Source organism: Onychostruthus taczanowskii, unplaced genomic scaffold (genome assembly GCF_017590055.1).
Source record: "Onychostruthus taczanowskii isolate IOZ18803 unplaced genomic scaffold, ASM1759005v1 scaffold3, whole genome shotgun sequence".
NCBI lineage: Eukaryota > Metazoa > Chordata > Aves > Passeriformes > Passeridae > Onychostruthus > Onychostruthus taczanowskii.
The window spans coordinates 6,500,109-6,517,714 of record NW_024500349.1 but is presented as its reverse complement, the minus strand read 5'-3'; the positions used below and the strand labels follow the sequence as shown (position 1 = coordinate 6,517,714).

The 17,606-nt window shown below is 36.6% G+C and overlaps 1 protein-coding gene across 1 annotated transcript; it reads right to left on the bottom strand.

The window, feature by feature from the left end:
• Nucleotides 1-307: 307 nt before the first annotated feature.
• ARL5B (ADP ribosylation factor like GTPase 5B) lies at nucleotides 308-17,580 on the bottom strand. The gene is made up of 7 exons (XM_041408869.1): nucleotides 17,493-17,580; nucleotides 10,018-10,078; nucleotides 8,732-8,879; nucleotides 6,985-7,068; nucleotides 5,147-5,298; nucleotides 3,214-3,253; nucleotides 308-446 (listed from the first exon to the last, which is right to left on the bottom strand). Exons 1-7 carry the CDS (start codon nucleotides 17,536-17,538, stop codon nucleotides 372-374), a joined length of 606 nt encoding a protein of 201 aa, XP_041264803.1. The 5' UTR covers nucleotides 17,539-17,580; the 3' UTR covers nucleotides 308-371.
• Nucleotides 17,581-17,606: the final 26 nt, after the last annotated feature.

The following is a 17,606-nucleotide window of genomic DNA, read 5'->3' as shown; positions in this document are numbered from 1 at the left end:
ATTTGTTTTGTTCTTGCTGAGAAAGGGAACAGTCCACTAAAACAAACACCCTTCAATAAAACAAACAAAGACCCACACTTCCCATGGCTGAAATGATGTGATCTTTAGGATCAAAGCTGGAGCTTGTCTGAGATGAAAGGAAGCAGGTGTCCAGCCAAGATGTTCTGTGAACTGGCTACAGCTGCACATGATGTAGGCACCCATTGTGCCCCAGTGAACAGACTGGAGATGAAATGAAGGTGACAAGGCTACACTGCTGCAATACCTCTTCACCACAGAGTACTCACAAACAAAAACCCCATCCAACTTCACAGAACAACTCAATTTTATTTTGATGACAAATATTTTGAGCAGCTGTGCCCAAGTCCTCTTCACCTTACTGACTGCAGTATCTTTAAAGAGCTGGAAAGAATCCCTGCTTTGGGTATACTGAATCTCTTTGCCACCTAGACAAAAAGTAAAACAACATAAACAAATAAAAAGCCATGTGCCAACCAATTTAGAGCAGTAGAACATAAATGTGCATAGGACTCCATAATTTCTTGAACTTAAGGTGATTAGCATTGTTCTTTGTGAACAGCATATTAAACACAGAATACTTTTAAAGTGCAAAAGTACTGCAAGATATTTACTACATTCAAATTAGCAAACATAATGCAGTATTTGGCAATGCAAAGACACACAGAGTATTTATTCTAAGGTAACACTTAAAAATATTATGATCAAATCACTTTTAGTTTAACAGGCTCCAAAGTTATTAAAAATAGGCCCACCAAAATTCCATACCAAGGCATTTTCCCCCAAAAAATAATAATAGTAAAAAACAATCACAGCAATAGTGCTGTGAACAAACCAGTATTATCAATGGAAAACTGTTGCAGAAAATAAAGCTGTTAGGTGATAAAAATCATAGCATTTGTTAGGAATGCTTTATTCTGTAAAGATACTCAAACGTCTTGAGTGTTAAGAAATTAAAAGAAAATATCCATTATTCTGCTTTCTATTGTCTACAACCAGACCATTTCCTCCTAATCATAGCTTTATGTATTACCTCAGATAAGACTGGATTTTGAAATCAAACTATAGATTTACAAATGGTTTTAGCTAGAAAGCATTAAATACAAAATCACATCTTTAAAAAAAACAACCAACCAAAGGGCAATACATCCAGCTAGTGCTCTTTGTAAGTATTCAGGACTACCTTCTGAATGATATAATTTCAGTTTGCAATTTAGATTTATTTTTAGGTTTATTTTTAAGTCATCAAACAAGAAACATCATTCATATTGTCATTTTATTTTTCTCCTTCATAATTTGCTTCCCTAAGAGCAAAACAAATCTTATTTTCACACATTAAAACAGCTGAACATCACAGCAAGCAGCTTTAATATCAGATTTTAACTTTACCTTGCATTCATCTTTTTTCTCTATACACTATTTTTTGCTGACTTTAATTATTTTCTGAACATTTTGACTTGACACTCAATGTAGTCCTAAATGTGACTTTTTCTAACTGGCAATAGACAACTTCATTCACAACTAATCACTGTTTCCACATGTATTCAAAGTCTTTCCAACACTTACAACCACATGTTTGCTTTTAAAATTCCATTAAATTTTATTTAAATAAAATGGAAGCAAATTGAAATTTACAAAGCTTAAAATTTTATTAAAGAAAACTCAGTGTGCTTAAATTTTCAAAACAAGATTAAACAAAAACATTTTGTCATCAAAGGCCTACAGTCAGTTTGCAAAACAGTTCAGGTAACCAAACTCCGTGTGGCTTTTAGGCATGCAGAAGTGCAGAACAGTGCTTCTGAAAAACCTGCCAAGCGTTTAGATAGGCTGGGTACCTGACTGCTGCTGGCACTTTGCTAGGAATTGGGCATCCACTATCAATTTTCATTTGTTGGTTTTTTTCAATCCTCATGTGGGGCTTTTTGGGGTGGTGGTTAGGTTTATTTGATGCTTAATGTCCTCAACTAACTCCGTATCTTTAGATTATCTTTAGATTTAACTTAATTCCATTCCAGTTGAATTAACAGTTACTGGGTCCACTCTTTCACCATCTGTTTTTCAAATTTCAGGTGAAGGAACCTAACTCAAACACTGTCAAAAGTTCTCTGCTTGTGCAAATAAGACCAAAACCAAAAATGAAGGCAAAATAATTTCTCTGTAACAGATCTGAAAACATATATGATAGTAGATAAATAAATGTCAAGATTAGCTTCACTCTGAAGTCTACAGATACAGCACCATGGTTTTGTTTTGTTTATAGATCTGGCTTCCCTTTTGATTTTGTATTCATTTAGAAAACAGCACTCTCACTAAAAGGTGAGAAAGGCTCATCTATACAGAATTTAAAATTTTAACAAAATACACCAAGTCTAAACATAACACTGGCTGCTGTGATTCCAGATTTAATTACCCATTTATCTTTGAAAAGGTATTCAAGTTCTAAATGACTACACCAGCACTTAGTAATAATATTTTTATGCACTGTACAGAGATGTACCTTCAAGTAGAAGAATAGAACAATGTCCTAGAACTACATACCAGAGAAACTGAGACTGAAACAGATTTCTTTTAAGGCAGAAGTTCCATTGTATATGAGATTAAAAGCCACCACAATATTAACTATAACTAGTTCATTAAGCACTTAAAAATTTGCATTCATAACTATTCATTCTCGTGCTGACTAGAACTCTACTAATATTCCAGGAAGTCCAGCTGGAGATATGGTTATCCTTTGAGGTTAAAGCTATGGCAGAGTAAAGTTAACCTAAATGCTACTTTTAATTATTAAATAAAATGTGCTCATTTATGTTAGTAAGTTATACAACTATTTAGAAAGAGGAAATATGAAATATTGACAATGACAAAACAGATTTTAAAAAGCTATCATTGGAAAAGTTAGAATTCATATTCAGAGGAATTTCAATGTTTAAAAACAGATTCACATATGTTCATCCAGTTGAAGATTAGTGTATTAAAAAAAGTTAAGAAAATACTTTTGTGTTTCAGTTCAACTGCGCTTGATTCAAGCACAGCTTGGAGGTTGGCTGATATAAATTAAACACTGATCACTGCCTCAGCAGCCAAAAGTACAGAAAAATGTACATGTTCACAGGATAAATAGAAGTCTCTTCTTTTGGAGGAATAACAAAAAAAAAAAAAAGAAAAAAAAAGGCAAAAAAAAAAAAGCTATCTCACTCCAATACGAGAGGTCATCCACTCCAAGCCTTGGCATAATCTGAAAGATAAGAGATGTTATACTTGGCATGAGTTCTATTCCAGAATCTTAAAGGTATTTTCTACTTGGTTTTATGTGTAAAAACAGCTACTTAAAATAAATTAAATCAACTGGAAATGGGATGGAAAGCCGAAGAGACTAACCAGTGTATTAAGTCTACTTAGACTTTAGCCTCATGAAAATGGTCAAGCATTCTATTTTACTGAATCTTGGCAGTACTTAATTTTTTTTTCCTTGTAAACCTAAAAGATCCTATCCTTAAATGCTTACTCACAAGTACATGCAAAGAAAAAAGTTTTTTCTTGCGCTACAGAAAGCTAGACCTTTACATACTAATATTAAAAGATAAAGGGCAGATTATTCAAACTGAATTGTTTCATGAAAAGACAGTATATCAAAATTACATCACAAAATTAAAAGTGTGTTTATACTCAATACGAAGACTGCATGGGATCTAATCTGCTTCCTAACTTAGTTTGCATCTCCATTTAAAAGTCTTCAATTTCAGAAGATAGACTTTCCTTTGATTTTCTAGGGACCTAGTTACCTAATTTATACCCCTTTGAGCTTTTCCTTTTTACAGTAAATCAGTGTTTAGCTATCCAAGAATTCCAGCTTCACTCACATCAGGTTGATCCCCCAAGATTCTTGTCAGATCTTCCCAAAGAAGACTCAGCTCAGCTAACTCTGGGAATGTTTTTTCTAAGTTCATCTCACTGCTGTCATAGTTTAAAATATTCTAAATATTCATCGCTTTTTGTTTTACAATACGAAAGAAGCAGTCTAGGATGACCAATGTTTCTAAAGTAAACCTCATATTTATTAATTATTATTTTCCTTCAAATGTCAACTTGGTTAAAGATCTTAGTTCCTAAGTCACTTTTGAGTACTCAAAAGTGACTTTAGCAAAACTGGTAGAAGGAAAGTAGAGTTAACTCTTAGAACGAAATAATACATCCACCCCATAAAAAACCCCCCACTTTGTTCTCACTAACACATTCCACCCTAAGTTAATGCCACCATTCACTCTACAGACAACTCCATGACATTAGACAATACTTCATGCTAGAAAGTGAGGTAGATGCTCTCCCTTCCCAAATATTCAGCTGGATTCACTATTTTTGCTGTCACAAGACCACAGCATTGTAAAGGTTGTACAACACTGTTAAAAAAACCCCTCAATATCACACATTACAAGACTGCTTTAAAAATCAAGATGAAAAATCAGTACACTTCACACCATACAAGCAAGACATTACCCATCTTGTTAAAAGGTATCCAATTTTTTTTTATATTTACAGACTAAGGATCTAAGGCTAGCCCAGCATTCTATTTTAGTAATTGTTAGCTTAAGGTATGCAAATTTCGAAATTAGCTACATTAGTCAGATATAAACAAAGTTTAATATTAGTAAGAAATTTGTTTTATGACAGATCTATGTAACTTTTCATCAAAAACTAGGTTTCAATGCTAATCAAAAAAGCCAACCAACCAAAAAAACCCGAAACACCTCACTCTCCCAGCACAGAAGCTTCCTGTAGGTTTAGAACAGAAAATAAGTAGCTTATTTCTTTAAATATAGAAAGACACACCAGAGCAAGAAAGTAGCAGAGAGTAGACAGCTATGTCAACAGCAACATACTTAGGTGGAGGGGTGGTGTTTGGTTTTGGTTTGAGGTTTTCAACAAGTGGAAGACTTTCATATGAATCTGGAGTTTGAGCTTATGAAAAAACACACAAGGTTCAATCACAAAGAAGAAAAATTCAAAATGTCTCTTTGGCAGCAAAGTTCAGAAAATATGAACTTTCAGAAAATCCACTTTGGTGTCAGCAGGCTTCTAAATCAGTATTCTCATTTACCAGGAATTGCCACAGTAAGCAGTAAACACTTACCCCTCTCCTGTCAAAGCACAGCAGGACTGAATGTGCCACGGGTGATCCTTTATGGAGCTGAGGGTGAGGTAGGCAGATATCTCAGCAGCTGTCATGCAGCCTTTCATGTCCTGTTTGTTCGCAAAGATCAGAACCGCAGCCTTGCGTAAATCCTAGAAACAATTCAGAGTACTCCTGCAGTTATTATACACAACTAAAAGCCCACTGTGGTAACTTCATTTGTTAAAAGAACTGTATCCAAGCTAATCAACAATTATACTGGAGCATGGAGTTTTAACCGTCTTACTACACTAAGTATTTGTTACAGTAAGACTGAAAAAATAATTTATTCAGAAGTGCTCACCATCACAGAGAATCAAATTGTAAAGTATTACATGAGGATCCTCTTGGTGTTGACCACATGTTCATACATAACTAATGAAAGCCGTGTCAAAATACACTTTATAATGCTCCAAACCACCCAGCCAGCAGAATTATGTCTTGTTAAACATTGCTAGTGCTACAAATAAATATTATTCAAATGGAAAAGCCTGCTAGATATCAGTCCCTTGAAATTCCTTCAACTTTAGTAAAGAAGTTCTGTATTGATTAAAGCAGTAATAATTTAAGAAAGCTTTCTGAATTACTAGAAGTTTAACCCTAGTGCTCAAAAAAGGGAGTTTTACTGCTGCATCAACTTTAATAACTAAGTAAAATAGTTTTGTTTCAGTGTGGAATTTAGCATTCCAAACAGACAAGAATGTATGGCTTTAAAAGAGCAGAAGGGTAAATAATCTAATACTTAGGAAGCTGACAGTTGCAACTAAAAGTGTTCAATGCATTCCAATGCATGTTTAATTTTGAGAGTATTTTTCCACCAAGAGAAAAAAAAACCTGAAAACAACAAAGCTTTATGATCTACAGCTGAAAATTCAAGCCTACAAGTAGCCTAGTCTAGGCCTACCAACTGATTTCAAGATACAGTAGATCACAATTTCTTAAGAGTTTGAGACTGGAAACCAAAAAACTACATGGGAAAACTTCAGCACAAGAAGTAATTCTTCCCACCTTTTTTGGTAGTGAATTTACTCCTTAATGTTAGACCCAAACTACAACTAATATTAAAATGCAAATCAAAACCTTATGTGACAACAAATCTGTCAGCGAAATTAACCCAACAGGATTACTTTTACTGCACTAAATCCTTTTCTTTCAAAAATGAAGGAGAATATTTAGATTTCAAACAACCTCAATTCAGCTTCAGAGTGATCACAAAAGGTTTTAGCATATTTTACCTAAGCAAATATACAAGTTAATTTAGGATGCTTGAGTGAGTTGACCTAATGCTGAACAGTCCCCAGGACAACATATAATAAAAATACAAACAAATAATTCTGAAGGAAAATGAACTGAAATTGACTTTCCCATAGTATAATATATACTCCTTAATTTTAGGGAACAGGATTAGAACAAACCAAAAAAGTAGGCAATTCCATTTCTCTAAAATTAAACCTGAAAAAAAAATGTTTCTTGAAATTTTAGCCATTAACATTTAACTAGTCAGTGGTAAAGGACAACAATACACAGTTACATTAATATGAAGCATAACATATTTTACGAGTCCAACATTTGCAAAGTAAAGACTGATTTGATTACCATCAAGCAAGTCCTATTTGAAGGGTGCTTCATAATAATTTTTCTCCTTATTTATAACTTACATGGTTTTAAAATGTGATCAACATGAATGCACACGTATTCTCAAATTTTTTTCCTGATTGTATTATTTTTGTTAACATAGGAAACATGAAATGTTATTTAACTGTTCTTAACAAAACTATTATCCCAACTCCCCACCATACCTCATGAGCCAGCATTCTATAAAGTTCTTCTTTTGTAATAGAAAGTCGCTCTCTGTCAATGCTGTCAACAACCAGAATGATGAACTAGGGAAAAACACCAATAGTGTAATATGTAAACAAAACCTACAAATTACAGAAAGCAAAATTTCAAGAGACCACTACCACAAGTCTATCTACAGAAGAGACAGACGCTTTTAGAGAACACTAGAAAAGAGAAAGTGACAAAAGAGAGAAAAGAGAGTAGCAAAAGAGGAGAATCTGTTGTAATTACTGTTGTAATTCTCCAACATATTCTCCAAATCACTTGGCCTTATAAAATTAAAGGCATTCATTAAGCCATTGAAAATGACCACAAAGTATGAGAACCTGAGTCAATTTAATGCTGCTGTGACTTTGAGATGCCTAGCAGATGAGGTGGAACAGTAATAGAATTATTCATATGAGGGAGGCTAGGATTAGCATAGTAAAGAGATCTCTTTTCTTCCTCAACTGCTCCCAGCAGACAAAGCTTCTAAGTAAAGGGAAAGTTCTTCTTTCCAAGTACTACAAGGCACTGGATTTCAAGCACTTGCTAGACAGAATACAAAGAACATCCCAAAAGTATCAGAAAAATAATATATGCATCTCTCCAAATTCCAAAATCAAAGATACTCAAGGGATAAATGCCAAGAACTTCTTGCTCTATACCAGATAACACTGGTAGAAGTTTCTTTAACTTCTACCAGTGTTATCTGGTATAGAGCAAGGTATCTTCTACCTGTGTTTCTTAGATGTAGCTGCACCTTTCCAGATAAAATAAAAAATTAGTCTAAAATACTAGAGATGAAGGTTGAGATGTCATTATCAGGCTTACAGTAGATCTAGGGCAGATCACTGATCTCACCTCTCTTCAACAGCATAGGAAAAGATACAGAAAGAGGAAGAGATAAAAAACCTAATTTTACAAGAGGATGGAATACTTTACATAAGGAGTAATATCTACAAGAGGTCTCTTCTTTTAGTAGAAATGGTAAGAAATGGAGTCTAGAATATTTTATATCAGTGGAGATGTCTCAAAAAGAGCACTCAGTGATTATATGTGCATTTTGTATTGATAACCTCTTTGCCTCAAAAAGAATGTCATAAAAACCAAACCCCACAAGTCAGCTGTTGCTGAATTCTTCTCCAACCTTTCCAGCAACAGCAGCTCTGCCAGTACCTCACGAGTAGTGCACAGCAAGACTTTCCTTCCTCCTCTGGATAAAAGCTATGAGCTGATGAGCTGTTTAAATACTGCTGCCTAGGCTTAGAGAAAGTTTCATTCCTTTATTCCTTCATTCCTCATTTCCCCCTAATTATCATTATTTCAAAACCATTTCAGACTGCATGTACAGAAGTCCAGTTGACCACTGCAAATCATCACAAAATTTGCAAGTTACATTTCAAAATTTTCTTTTAAATCTGCTTAAAAAAACCAAGCAAAAAATCCGAAATAAAATGCATTTCATTATCATTTGATTGCCTAGGAAAAGTCTAACTTCACAGTTTATAGCACAGATCAAATAACACTAAAGTATACAGAAAAAATGCTTCAAATATTACCAGAAAAACAGCTGCATACCAGAGATACCTCACACTTTTTGAATTTATTCTCCCTCATTAGAATGTAAAAACAATACAGCTACAATCTCTACAAAAATTCCTAATAAATAAATATAATTTCAAACCAGCTTATTTAATTTGCAGATTTCAAAGCATCTTCTCATACCTCTGTGTTTGAATAATAGGTATTCCACGATGACCGTAATGATTCTTGTCCTCCAATATCCCACATTAAGAAATGAGTGTTCTTCACCACTATTTCTTCTACATTGCTTCCTATGGTTGGAGAAGTATGAACCACTTCATTCATTAAGCTAAAGGAAACAATATCACACCAAAAAGACCAGTCAGCAAAATCCACAAGGCTTGTTAGAGTTCAGTTATAACAATTTTTTTGTAGAAAAATAAACATGCGTAACTGACAAAAAATGTTTTAAAAAATCAGGCATATTTTAAGAAAGCTATACATTTGAACTTTAGAAAGCAGTGACTGTATTCATGCTTAAAGAAATCAGCAAGATAAAAAAGCACATAAAAGGCATAACAAATGGTTAAGTGTTATAAGAGGACTGTCTTTCTAAAGGACATTAACAGGCACTTGTTTTAAACTAGAAGCTGCCATTCTAAAGATCCCAAATACAAAAACCACTAAACTGTGCAAAATATAAATCATAATATAACTTTACCTAAGCACTCTACTTAGTAACGAGATATTAAATCCTAAAGGACTGTTTGGTTACACAGCTGAAAATTTCCCAGTTCCACCTTTAAGCTTACTCAAAATGTTCAGGAATAGAAAGTCTTTTTGGAAAGCATACTATGCTGCTTTGATATCCAAATATAAGGATATTAATTTATCTATACTCTCTTCCTTTTCCACAATTACAATAGTAATTATGGTCCTGACAACACTCTTGAATTTATTATGGATATTCTTGTAATGCTGCCAAGATTTGGGTGCAATGATGCTATTGAAAATGAGTAAGGTAGGACCTGGGAAAGCTGAAATATTTTTAGGAATTCTCTACCACAAATGTTAGACACTGGAATTGAGAAACATTTGGAAACATTTTTAGACTTTTGTAGGGTGGCTAGAATTTCCATTAATTTAAAAATCATGTTCTTTTCTGCACTTACTGGAAACAGGATTATTTCTATGCATACAAATTCAGACAGGCTTTCACGGGAAAAAAAATTGCAGTTCACTTTGTGCTTGGATGTACAAATTTGTTATTCAATTTACAGTTCAGTTTTAAAGCACAGCAGTTCCTTCACTTATCCTTTACACATTTATTCTGTTTAAAACAACTAATATCATTAATGTACAAAGTGTGGTCTAGAACTGTTGCGTAACCCTAGAGATTACACCAGGTTACAAAGCTGAATTTTCAAAAATTAAACAGTGACAAATAATAAAATGCAAACAGAAAAACAATTAGTTAATATACTTACAACTGGTAAAGAATAGTAGTCTTTCCAGCATTATCAAGTCCCACTATGATTACTTTGTGCTCTGCAAATACAAAAAAAAAAAAAAAAAAAAAAGAAAAGAAAAAAAAAAAAGAAAACAAAAATAAATTCATGGAAACAGCAATAATTATAATTCTGGTTAATCACTCTCCCTTACTGAAGAAAGCAACCACTTGTTTCTTTTATATCAATACCTTATACAGATTAGTGGTGATTTCGGGACAGAAAAAAATCCAAACAAAGCCTCATCTTCTCTTGAGACTCCAGTCTCAGGAAAAGTCAGCATTGGAAACCTAATAAAGGTATGGTACTAATGATTACTTCATCTACAACGTCTAGATTTAGAAAGAAAAGTACAATGAAAAAATATAATCCATAGCAGTGTATCATGCTAAGAACACTAAAAATATCCAAAGACTGCAAAAGATATTACCCTAACATTCAAGGATCAATAACAACCATTTGTTAAGGTACAACCATTATTCACACAGTAGAATCTAAGAGGAAACTGTATTTTGAATAGGCCACAGATTCTGATTTTGCAGCTTCTGAACTGAAAAGAATGACAGAATGGTCAAGGCTGGAAGACACCTCTGGAGGTCAACTGGTTGAACTTCTTTGCTGAACCAGGCCCACGGAGCCAGTGGCCTAGGACCATGTCCAGATGGGTTTTTAATATATCCAAGATGGAAACTCCACAGCTTCCTTGGACAGCCTGGGTCATTGCTCAGTCACCCTCACAGTGAAGAAGTGTTTCCTGATGTTCAGAGGGAACTTCTGTGTTTAAGTTTGTGCCCGCTGCCCAGTCTTGCCACTGGGCACCACTAAGACAAGTCTGGCTCTCCCTCTTTGCACCTCCTTGTGAGATGCCCCAGTCCCTCATCACCCTTGCAGCCCATCACTGGTCTCTCCCCAGTATGTCCATGACTCTTGCACTGAGGAGCCCAGAACTGGACATGGTACTCCAGGTGAGCCTCATCAGTGCTGAGCAGAAAGGAAAGAACCTGCTGCCCCAACCTGCTGTAAAGTCCAGCATACAAAATAGTGATCTAACAATGCTGCAATACCGTCTGTATCCAGGCACAGGGGAGACAAAACAGAAATCAACCAAACAAACAAAATCAGTAAAAAAGTCCTCCAGAATTTATATGTTTCTCTGTAAATAATCCCTCAGAATTTCAAATCCAGTATCACAACCACTTAGAATGGTGGCTCTTTTGCTACATGTGTGCAGCTACAGCACACTGATCCAATTACTGACAAAAATAAGCAAACCACTTGAGAGTGAAAAATTTGCAAATGGATATATAAAAACTCTGTGAACAAGCTCACTTTTAAAGAGATAATATTTACTATTCTAGGGCACTTATTTCAAAGCAAAACATGGCTCAGAGTTTAAAGTTTTCCTACAAAATACCACACTTGATCTACAGGATCAAACAAGTTACTAGATCAGAAGATCTATCACAAATATCAAATTGATGTTTTTTACCCCAAAAGTGGGTGGTTTAAGGAAAAAATTGAAGCATTTTGGTTAAAAATCTATTTATATATAGTAACCTAGATATTTTTATATTGACTATTACTGTAATAAAATATTTTCTTGTTTGGAACTTTTAAGTTTTGCTATGCAATAGGGTCATAACAGATGATAAAATGTATTTCCCTCTGCCAGTTCCCCTACCACTGCATCCTGTCAACACATCCTAAGAAAAGAACATTTCATGACTGTAAATGCAGTACTTTTAGTCACACTAACAGCAGCATCAGTAATTAATAACCTTTCCCAATACATAAATAGTATGAAATCCTCTCTATCATGCCTAGTAGCTTGACTGTCCATCTCTTCTTCAAATATAGTTAAATTTAAAGAGCTTTCAAAGGTCCAAACACAGAAATACCCTCCCACTTCTTTCAAACCAAACATGTTGTCAACTATTGCCAGGAAGATGATTCTACTTTTGCAGCATTCTGTTTAAGTTATTTTCAAGAAAGAAAAGAAATTCCTGTCAGGCATTACACTGCTCTCTCATATTCTTATCAGAACACATCATCTTAGGCATGAATGGTTGGAGTGTTGGATGATGCAACATCACACCAAGTGATGAAGAAAAAACCTCCACTGAGATGGCTGCTTTTGAAAGCCACTGAAGTGTGAATGGTCCAACACTAACTGGGAAAAAAAGGCACAGCTTATCTGTGTTGCTTCATAGTCAAATGGTGTTTCATACAGTGACTGAATAAGCACAAACAATAAACAGTCACCCAAGTGTTAATTAATAGTGATCTTGGCATGAAAATAGTAAGGTGAAATCATGGGTATTTCATACAAGTAGCAGATTCCAGAACTATAGTAATGGAAACCCTTCACTTACAAACACATTCAAAAGTTGAATTTCTGTCTAGTTCGATGAAAACAAAAAATTCACACATAGATGTGCATTAAAGGAAAAACATGTGAGGTTAAAAACTACCAAACTAAGACAGAACAGAATTTTAGCATGACAGCTACTTGTTTACAAGAGTAACTAGGAGAAGACAGGTGCCACATTTAGGAGGAAGGACAGTTACTGGGTAAATCATAGGTAGTGATTTGTGTTCTGTACTTACAGACTAAACCAAGTTTTTCCCTTTCACTGGCTGGTATTCAAACTCAGTTTAGGTTGTATTCATTAGTATCTTCCCAGTCCACCATGTTCTTGGCAAAAGAAGAAGAAAATCCATAACAAAGTTGAGAGAGCAGAAGAGTCTTTATAAATCATGTAGGAAGAGGGAGGGAAGATGGGGAAAGTAGAAGAAGTAGGCATATGCAGGGGAAAAAAAGAAAAGACAGGATTAGACTACTCCTTAAAGAATACAAGGACTTCTTGGTTTCATCAACCCTTTCTAGCATACTGTTTAAAAAAATTGATTTATAATACTGTTAACAAAAAAATCTGTGGCAGTTTAGTACTACAAAACCACAGGACAGTGAAGATTATCTTCTGCCAGATGTTAGAAGAAAGACATAATACACTCTTTTCTTCCTTACTCATCTATATTTCTCCATGATAAAAGGGCCCAAAACTGAAGATTCAATTCTCCCAACAAGGCTTTTTCTCTACTTTGCAAAAGATAAAAATAAAAAAAATTCTAAATACTTCAATGACGAGACTTCTAACATATCTGAATGAGTACTGACAGCCTTCAAGCTGTGAAACAAAATGCTCATCTGGTTCCAAAGAGCAACAACCATGGAGGCCTCAGAGTTGAAGACAGAATGCAGTTTGCTAGAAAGAAGGCAGGAGGAAAAGCATAATTCTGGAGGTCAAAGAGGTCTCCATACAAAGACTCATTCTGCACACTAACAGCTAACTTAGAATCTTCTCTTAAGCACAAAAGAACTGCTAAAATACATTTTGTATCCCCAGATTTGATTACAAGGAAGTAGAGAAGCTGTCAATAACTGTTAGCAGTCAGAGGAGCTAAAAACAATTTGGTTTTTTAGATAATGGTCTGCCCTAACCTGACTGGGAACTGCCAGTAAGGCCAAGTGAAATAAACTGTGGAGTTACAGAAGTTCAATCATCTTGAATTAGAGTTTACAATTACTTTTCTTAAAGCAACTTTTTAATAACTGTAGCAATTATTCAGAGCAACCTGTAAGACGCTGAATAATTACCATTCAAAAAATAAGTAAACCCCAGATTTGTGAGCTTCTCAAAGAACTCTATACACCACAAAAATAAGGTGTATAAATAAATTAAAAAAAATAAGGTATTGATAACAGTCATTTATCTTTATCAGAGTTGCTGACATTCACTTCTATTTTTAACCCACAGTTTAATTAAGATCTATCTTGGTAATATTGATGGAATGATAAGTCAAGCAAGTTTTACCCAGACATGCATTAACACAGGCACTAATTTCATGGCTCCACCATCTATCCACACTACTACATGTTGCTTAGAAGAACGTGCCACTTGACTACTGAATCATAGCTTCAGCAGGTCATTTCTGGAGTCTGATTTTTTAAAACTTCTGAAGCAAGTTACTAATAAAAGTAAATTCAACTGAACTTATGTAATTTAGCAACTAGACTTTAAATGGCTGCAGAGAATATTTTAAATAAAACAATACTTGAGTAATGTTTGTCAATTTCAAAGGAAAAATTATCATGAAGCAATCAAAAAGTCACCTAGAGAAAAGACAAAAGTCTATTTTAAAGCCAACTGTTTCTTTTATGAGTAAAAGTATCTCCATTTCAGTTCACATCATTCAATTACTACTTGATTATGAGACAATATACATTGAGAGCTGAAAGACACACCTCATTCCCCATGCTCTACTTGACAGAACACAGGTGGTCTTTGCTTAGTTTCACCTTTCCTTTTGCCAAGTGCTGCAGGTTATCACACGACTCGCACCAGCCATGAGAACTGACACCATGATCCTCACACAGCAGACCCTCTTTGCATCTTTGGAATATTCCCTCTATACAGCCAAAATTAGTGTGTAAGTTACTGTGCTAGTCTGCTCAACAAAGCAACTCCACAGGACAGCCCGTGAATTCTCCAAGGAACTATCAAGATTTGATGAAACCAGAAGAGCAACCAAAATGAGCTCAGAAATTACTATGCTTTATTATTAATAATGATACTATTTAAGAGAACAGTTGTGTATAATTTCCCATTAGATCAAAAATTTATGTTTGAAGCAAATTTTCTAGAATGAAATTTCAGTTTTGGCCATGAAAAGAAACTCACTTTCGCTTCTGTGGTTACACAAGAAAAGGAGGTAAAAAAAAAAAAAAAAAAAAAAAAAAAACCCAAAACAAAGCAAAAACGAAACAAAAGACACATCCAGCACTAAACCAGGATCAGGACACACCCTAAGTCTCTTATTGGGATAAATGCCAAAGAGTAAATATTTCATGGTATTACCTCATCTATTTAACTGTGAGACTAATATTTCATTAACCATTTAAATACATGAATGCATTAGGTTTGCAATGTGAGATTTTTTTTGATAGTGGAGAGGGCTACACAGTGTTTTCTGAGAAACTCCTAGAAACTTCTCCTATGTGTACGCAGCCAATGCCAGCCAAGGCCATCAGTAAGAGGTGTACTCTGGGATAACATATTTAAGATGAGAAAAAGTTATTGCACAGGTGAAATTACGGACAGAGAAAAGAGTAGTGAGAATATGTGAGAGAAACAACTCTGCTGACAGCAAGGTCGGTGCAGAAGGAGGCGGAGGAGGTGCTGCAGGCGTCTGGGATGCACCCGCAGCCCACGGTGAGGCAGCTGTGCCCGGCAGCCAGGGGTCCATGGGGGAGCAGAGATCCCCCTGCAGCCCACGCAGGACCCCATGCTAGAGCAGGTAGATCCCAAAGGGAGCTCTGACCCCACTGGACATTCATGTTGGAGCAGGCTCCTGGCAACAACCTGTGAAGAGAAGTTCACTCTGAACCAGGTTTGCCAACAGGTTTGTGACCTTGTGGGGGATCCACGCTGGAATGGCCCGTCCCTGAGGACTGCGCCTCATGAAATGGATTTGTGTTGGAACATGAGTGAAGAATTGCAGACCTTGGGAAGAACACACATTGGAGAAGCCCATGGAGGACTCTCTCCCATGGGAGAGATCCCACACTGGAACAGGGGATGCAGTCTCCTCCATAAGGAAGAAACTGACAGAAACAATATGTGATGAACTGACCATAGCCCCCATTCCCTATTCCCCCCTGCAGGGAGGTGGCAGAGAACCAAAAAATAAAGCTAATCCTGGGAAAAAAAAGAGGGAGGAGTAGGGAGCAGATGTTCAGAAGATCTGGTTTTATTTTTCATTAACCTGCTCTGGTTTGATTGGTAATGAATTATATTAATTTCACAAACTGGGTCTGTTTTGCCCATGATGGGAACTGGTGGGTGATCTCTCCTATCTCAGACCAGAAGCCTTTTTGCTGTGTTTTCTCTCCCCATGTCCAGCTGAGGAGGGGAGTCACAGAGCTGCTTTGGTGGGCATCTGGCATCCAGCCAGGGTCACTCACAATGAAGAATAACTTTTCTTCCAGGAAATAATATACAATAACCAGGACAATGTGTTTTCCTGAAGATAAATACTGACATAATAATCTACCATAGAGGCAAATACTAAATACCACCACTTATCTGCTGATCAGTTCCCTGCTTATAGATCTCTTTGGAGTCTTTGGAATACTTCATGGAAGAAAAGGAGTTGCAGATTGATACTTGATGAAAACAAAAAAAAAGGTACTTATTATTTTTCTGAAGGATACGGGAAAGAACAAGAAATTAGCAACAAATTCAGAAGACTCTTAGACTTCAGGAATGATGTGGTAGGATGGTGTATGCATGAGAAAAATAAATGATCTGGGACTGGATCCCGATCCCATCCCATGAAAGACAGTTTGATACACAGATGTCAATGTGCACACAACTGAGGCTTTGGTATGTACAGAATTAGACTGAGTTATGTGCAATCACAGGTAGAAAACGTACCAGGTGTATCTGCCTCCAAAAACCTGCAACACAGCATTGCACAAAAAAGGCTTATCTGCATTTTCAATAACTTTAAAGTGGAAATGAGGTACACATTTGGAAACCTGATGAGAGAACAATTAATGAATTTATTGTTTATATTGTTTTTCCTTGAGGCCCTGAGCTTGGAGCAGGTAAAATGATGTTACTGTTAACTATTTAAATTTCTAATCAAAGCTGGCTAAGTAAACCAAAATCATTCAAACAAATAAATTAACAGAAAAACCATAACTTTCTACTTTTATGATAACCATCTGAGGTAAAGGTGGTGGCAGATCCAAATTCTGAACTCTGGATTATAACATGAGCTATGATTGCAGGGCTGGATGAACTGGGCAGGAGCATGGAAATCGATACTATCCCCTTACGACCTTTTTATTTTTGGCTGGAGAACTGATTTTCTTGGGTCACTAACTGTATTTAACTAACATCTTTGCCAAAACACAAACAGATCTTTACCTCGAAGGCCCTTATATGTTTGGCGTCCTTCCTTTCCTTTTAATTAAAGACTAAAACGACACGATTTTAATAACAGATTCCGACTTAAAAAGAAGGATCGGCGAAGCCAAGAGGGACCGTCATCGTCCGCCGCAGCCTCAGCGGTCCCGGCCGCCGCGGATGCCGGGCGCGCACCGCCCGAAGGCTCCTGGGGCAGACGCCGCGCTCAACGCGGCCAGGGAGGAGGGGGAGAGGAGGGACCACCTCGGCAACTCAAACAAAGCGACCCCGAGCATGAGGCGCCGCGGGACCTGCGCTCGCGGCGCTGCACAAAGCAAAGCCCAACTTTTGGCTGGGCGGGCCTTCAGGGGAAGCCCGGCGAGCGGAGCCGGCCCCGAGCCCCCACGGCTGCCCGCGGCCCCCGCAGCCCCGCGGGCTCCGCTCGCCGCCCGCCCCGCCGGTTCGGGCCCGCGCGCCCACCTTGGCTACCGAAGAGACTCCACAGCTTGGCGAAGATTAGGCCCATGCCTGGCCTCGGCTTTTCGCCGAGCGCCCGGGGTACCCCGAGCCCCGCCCCGCCAACGGCCGCACGGC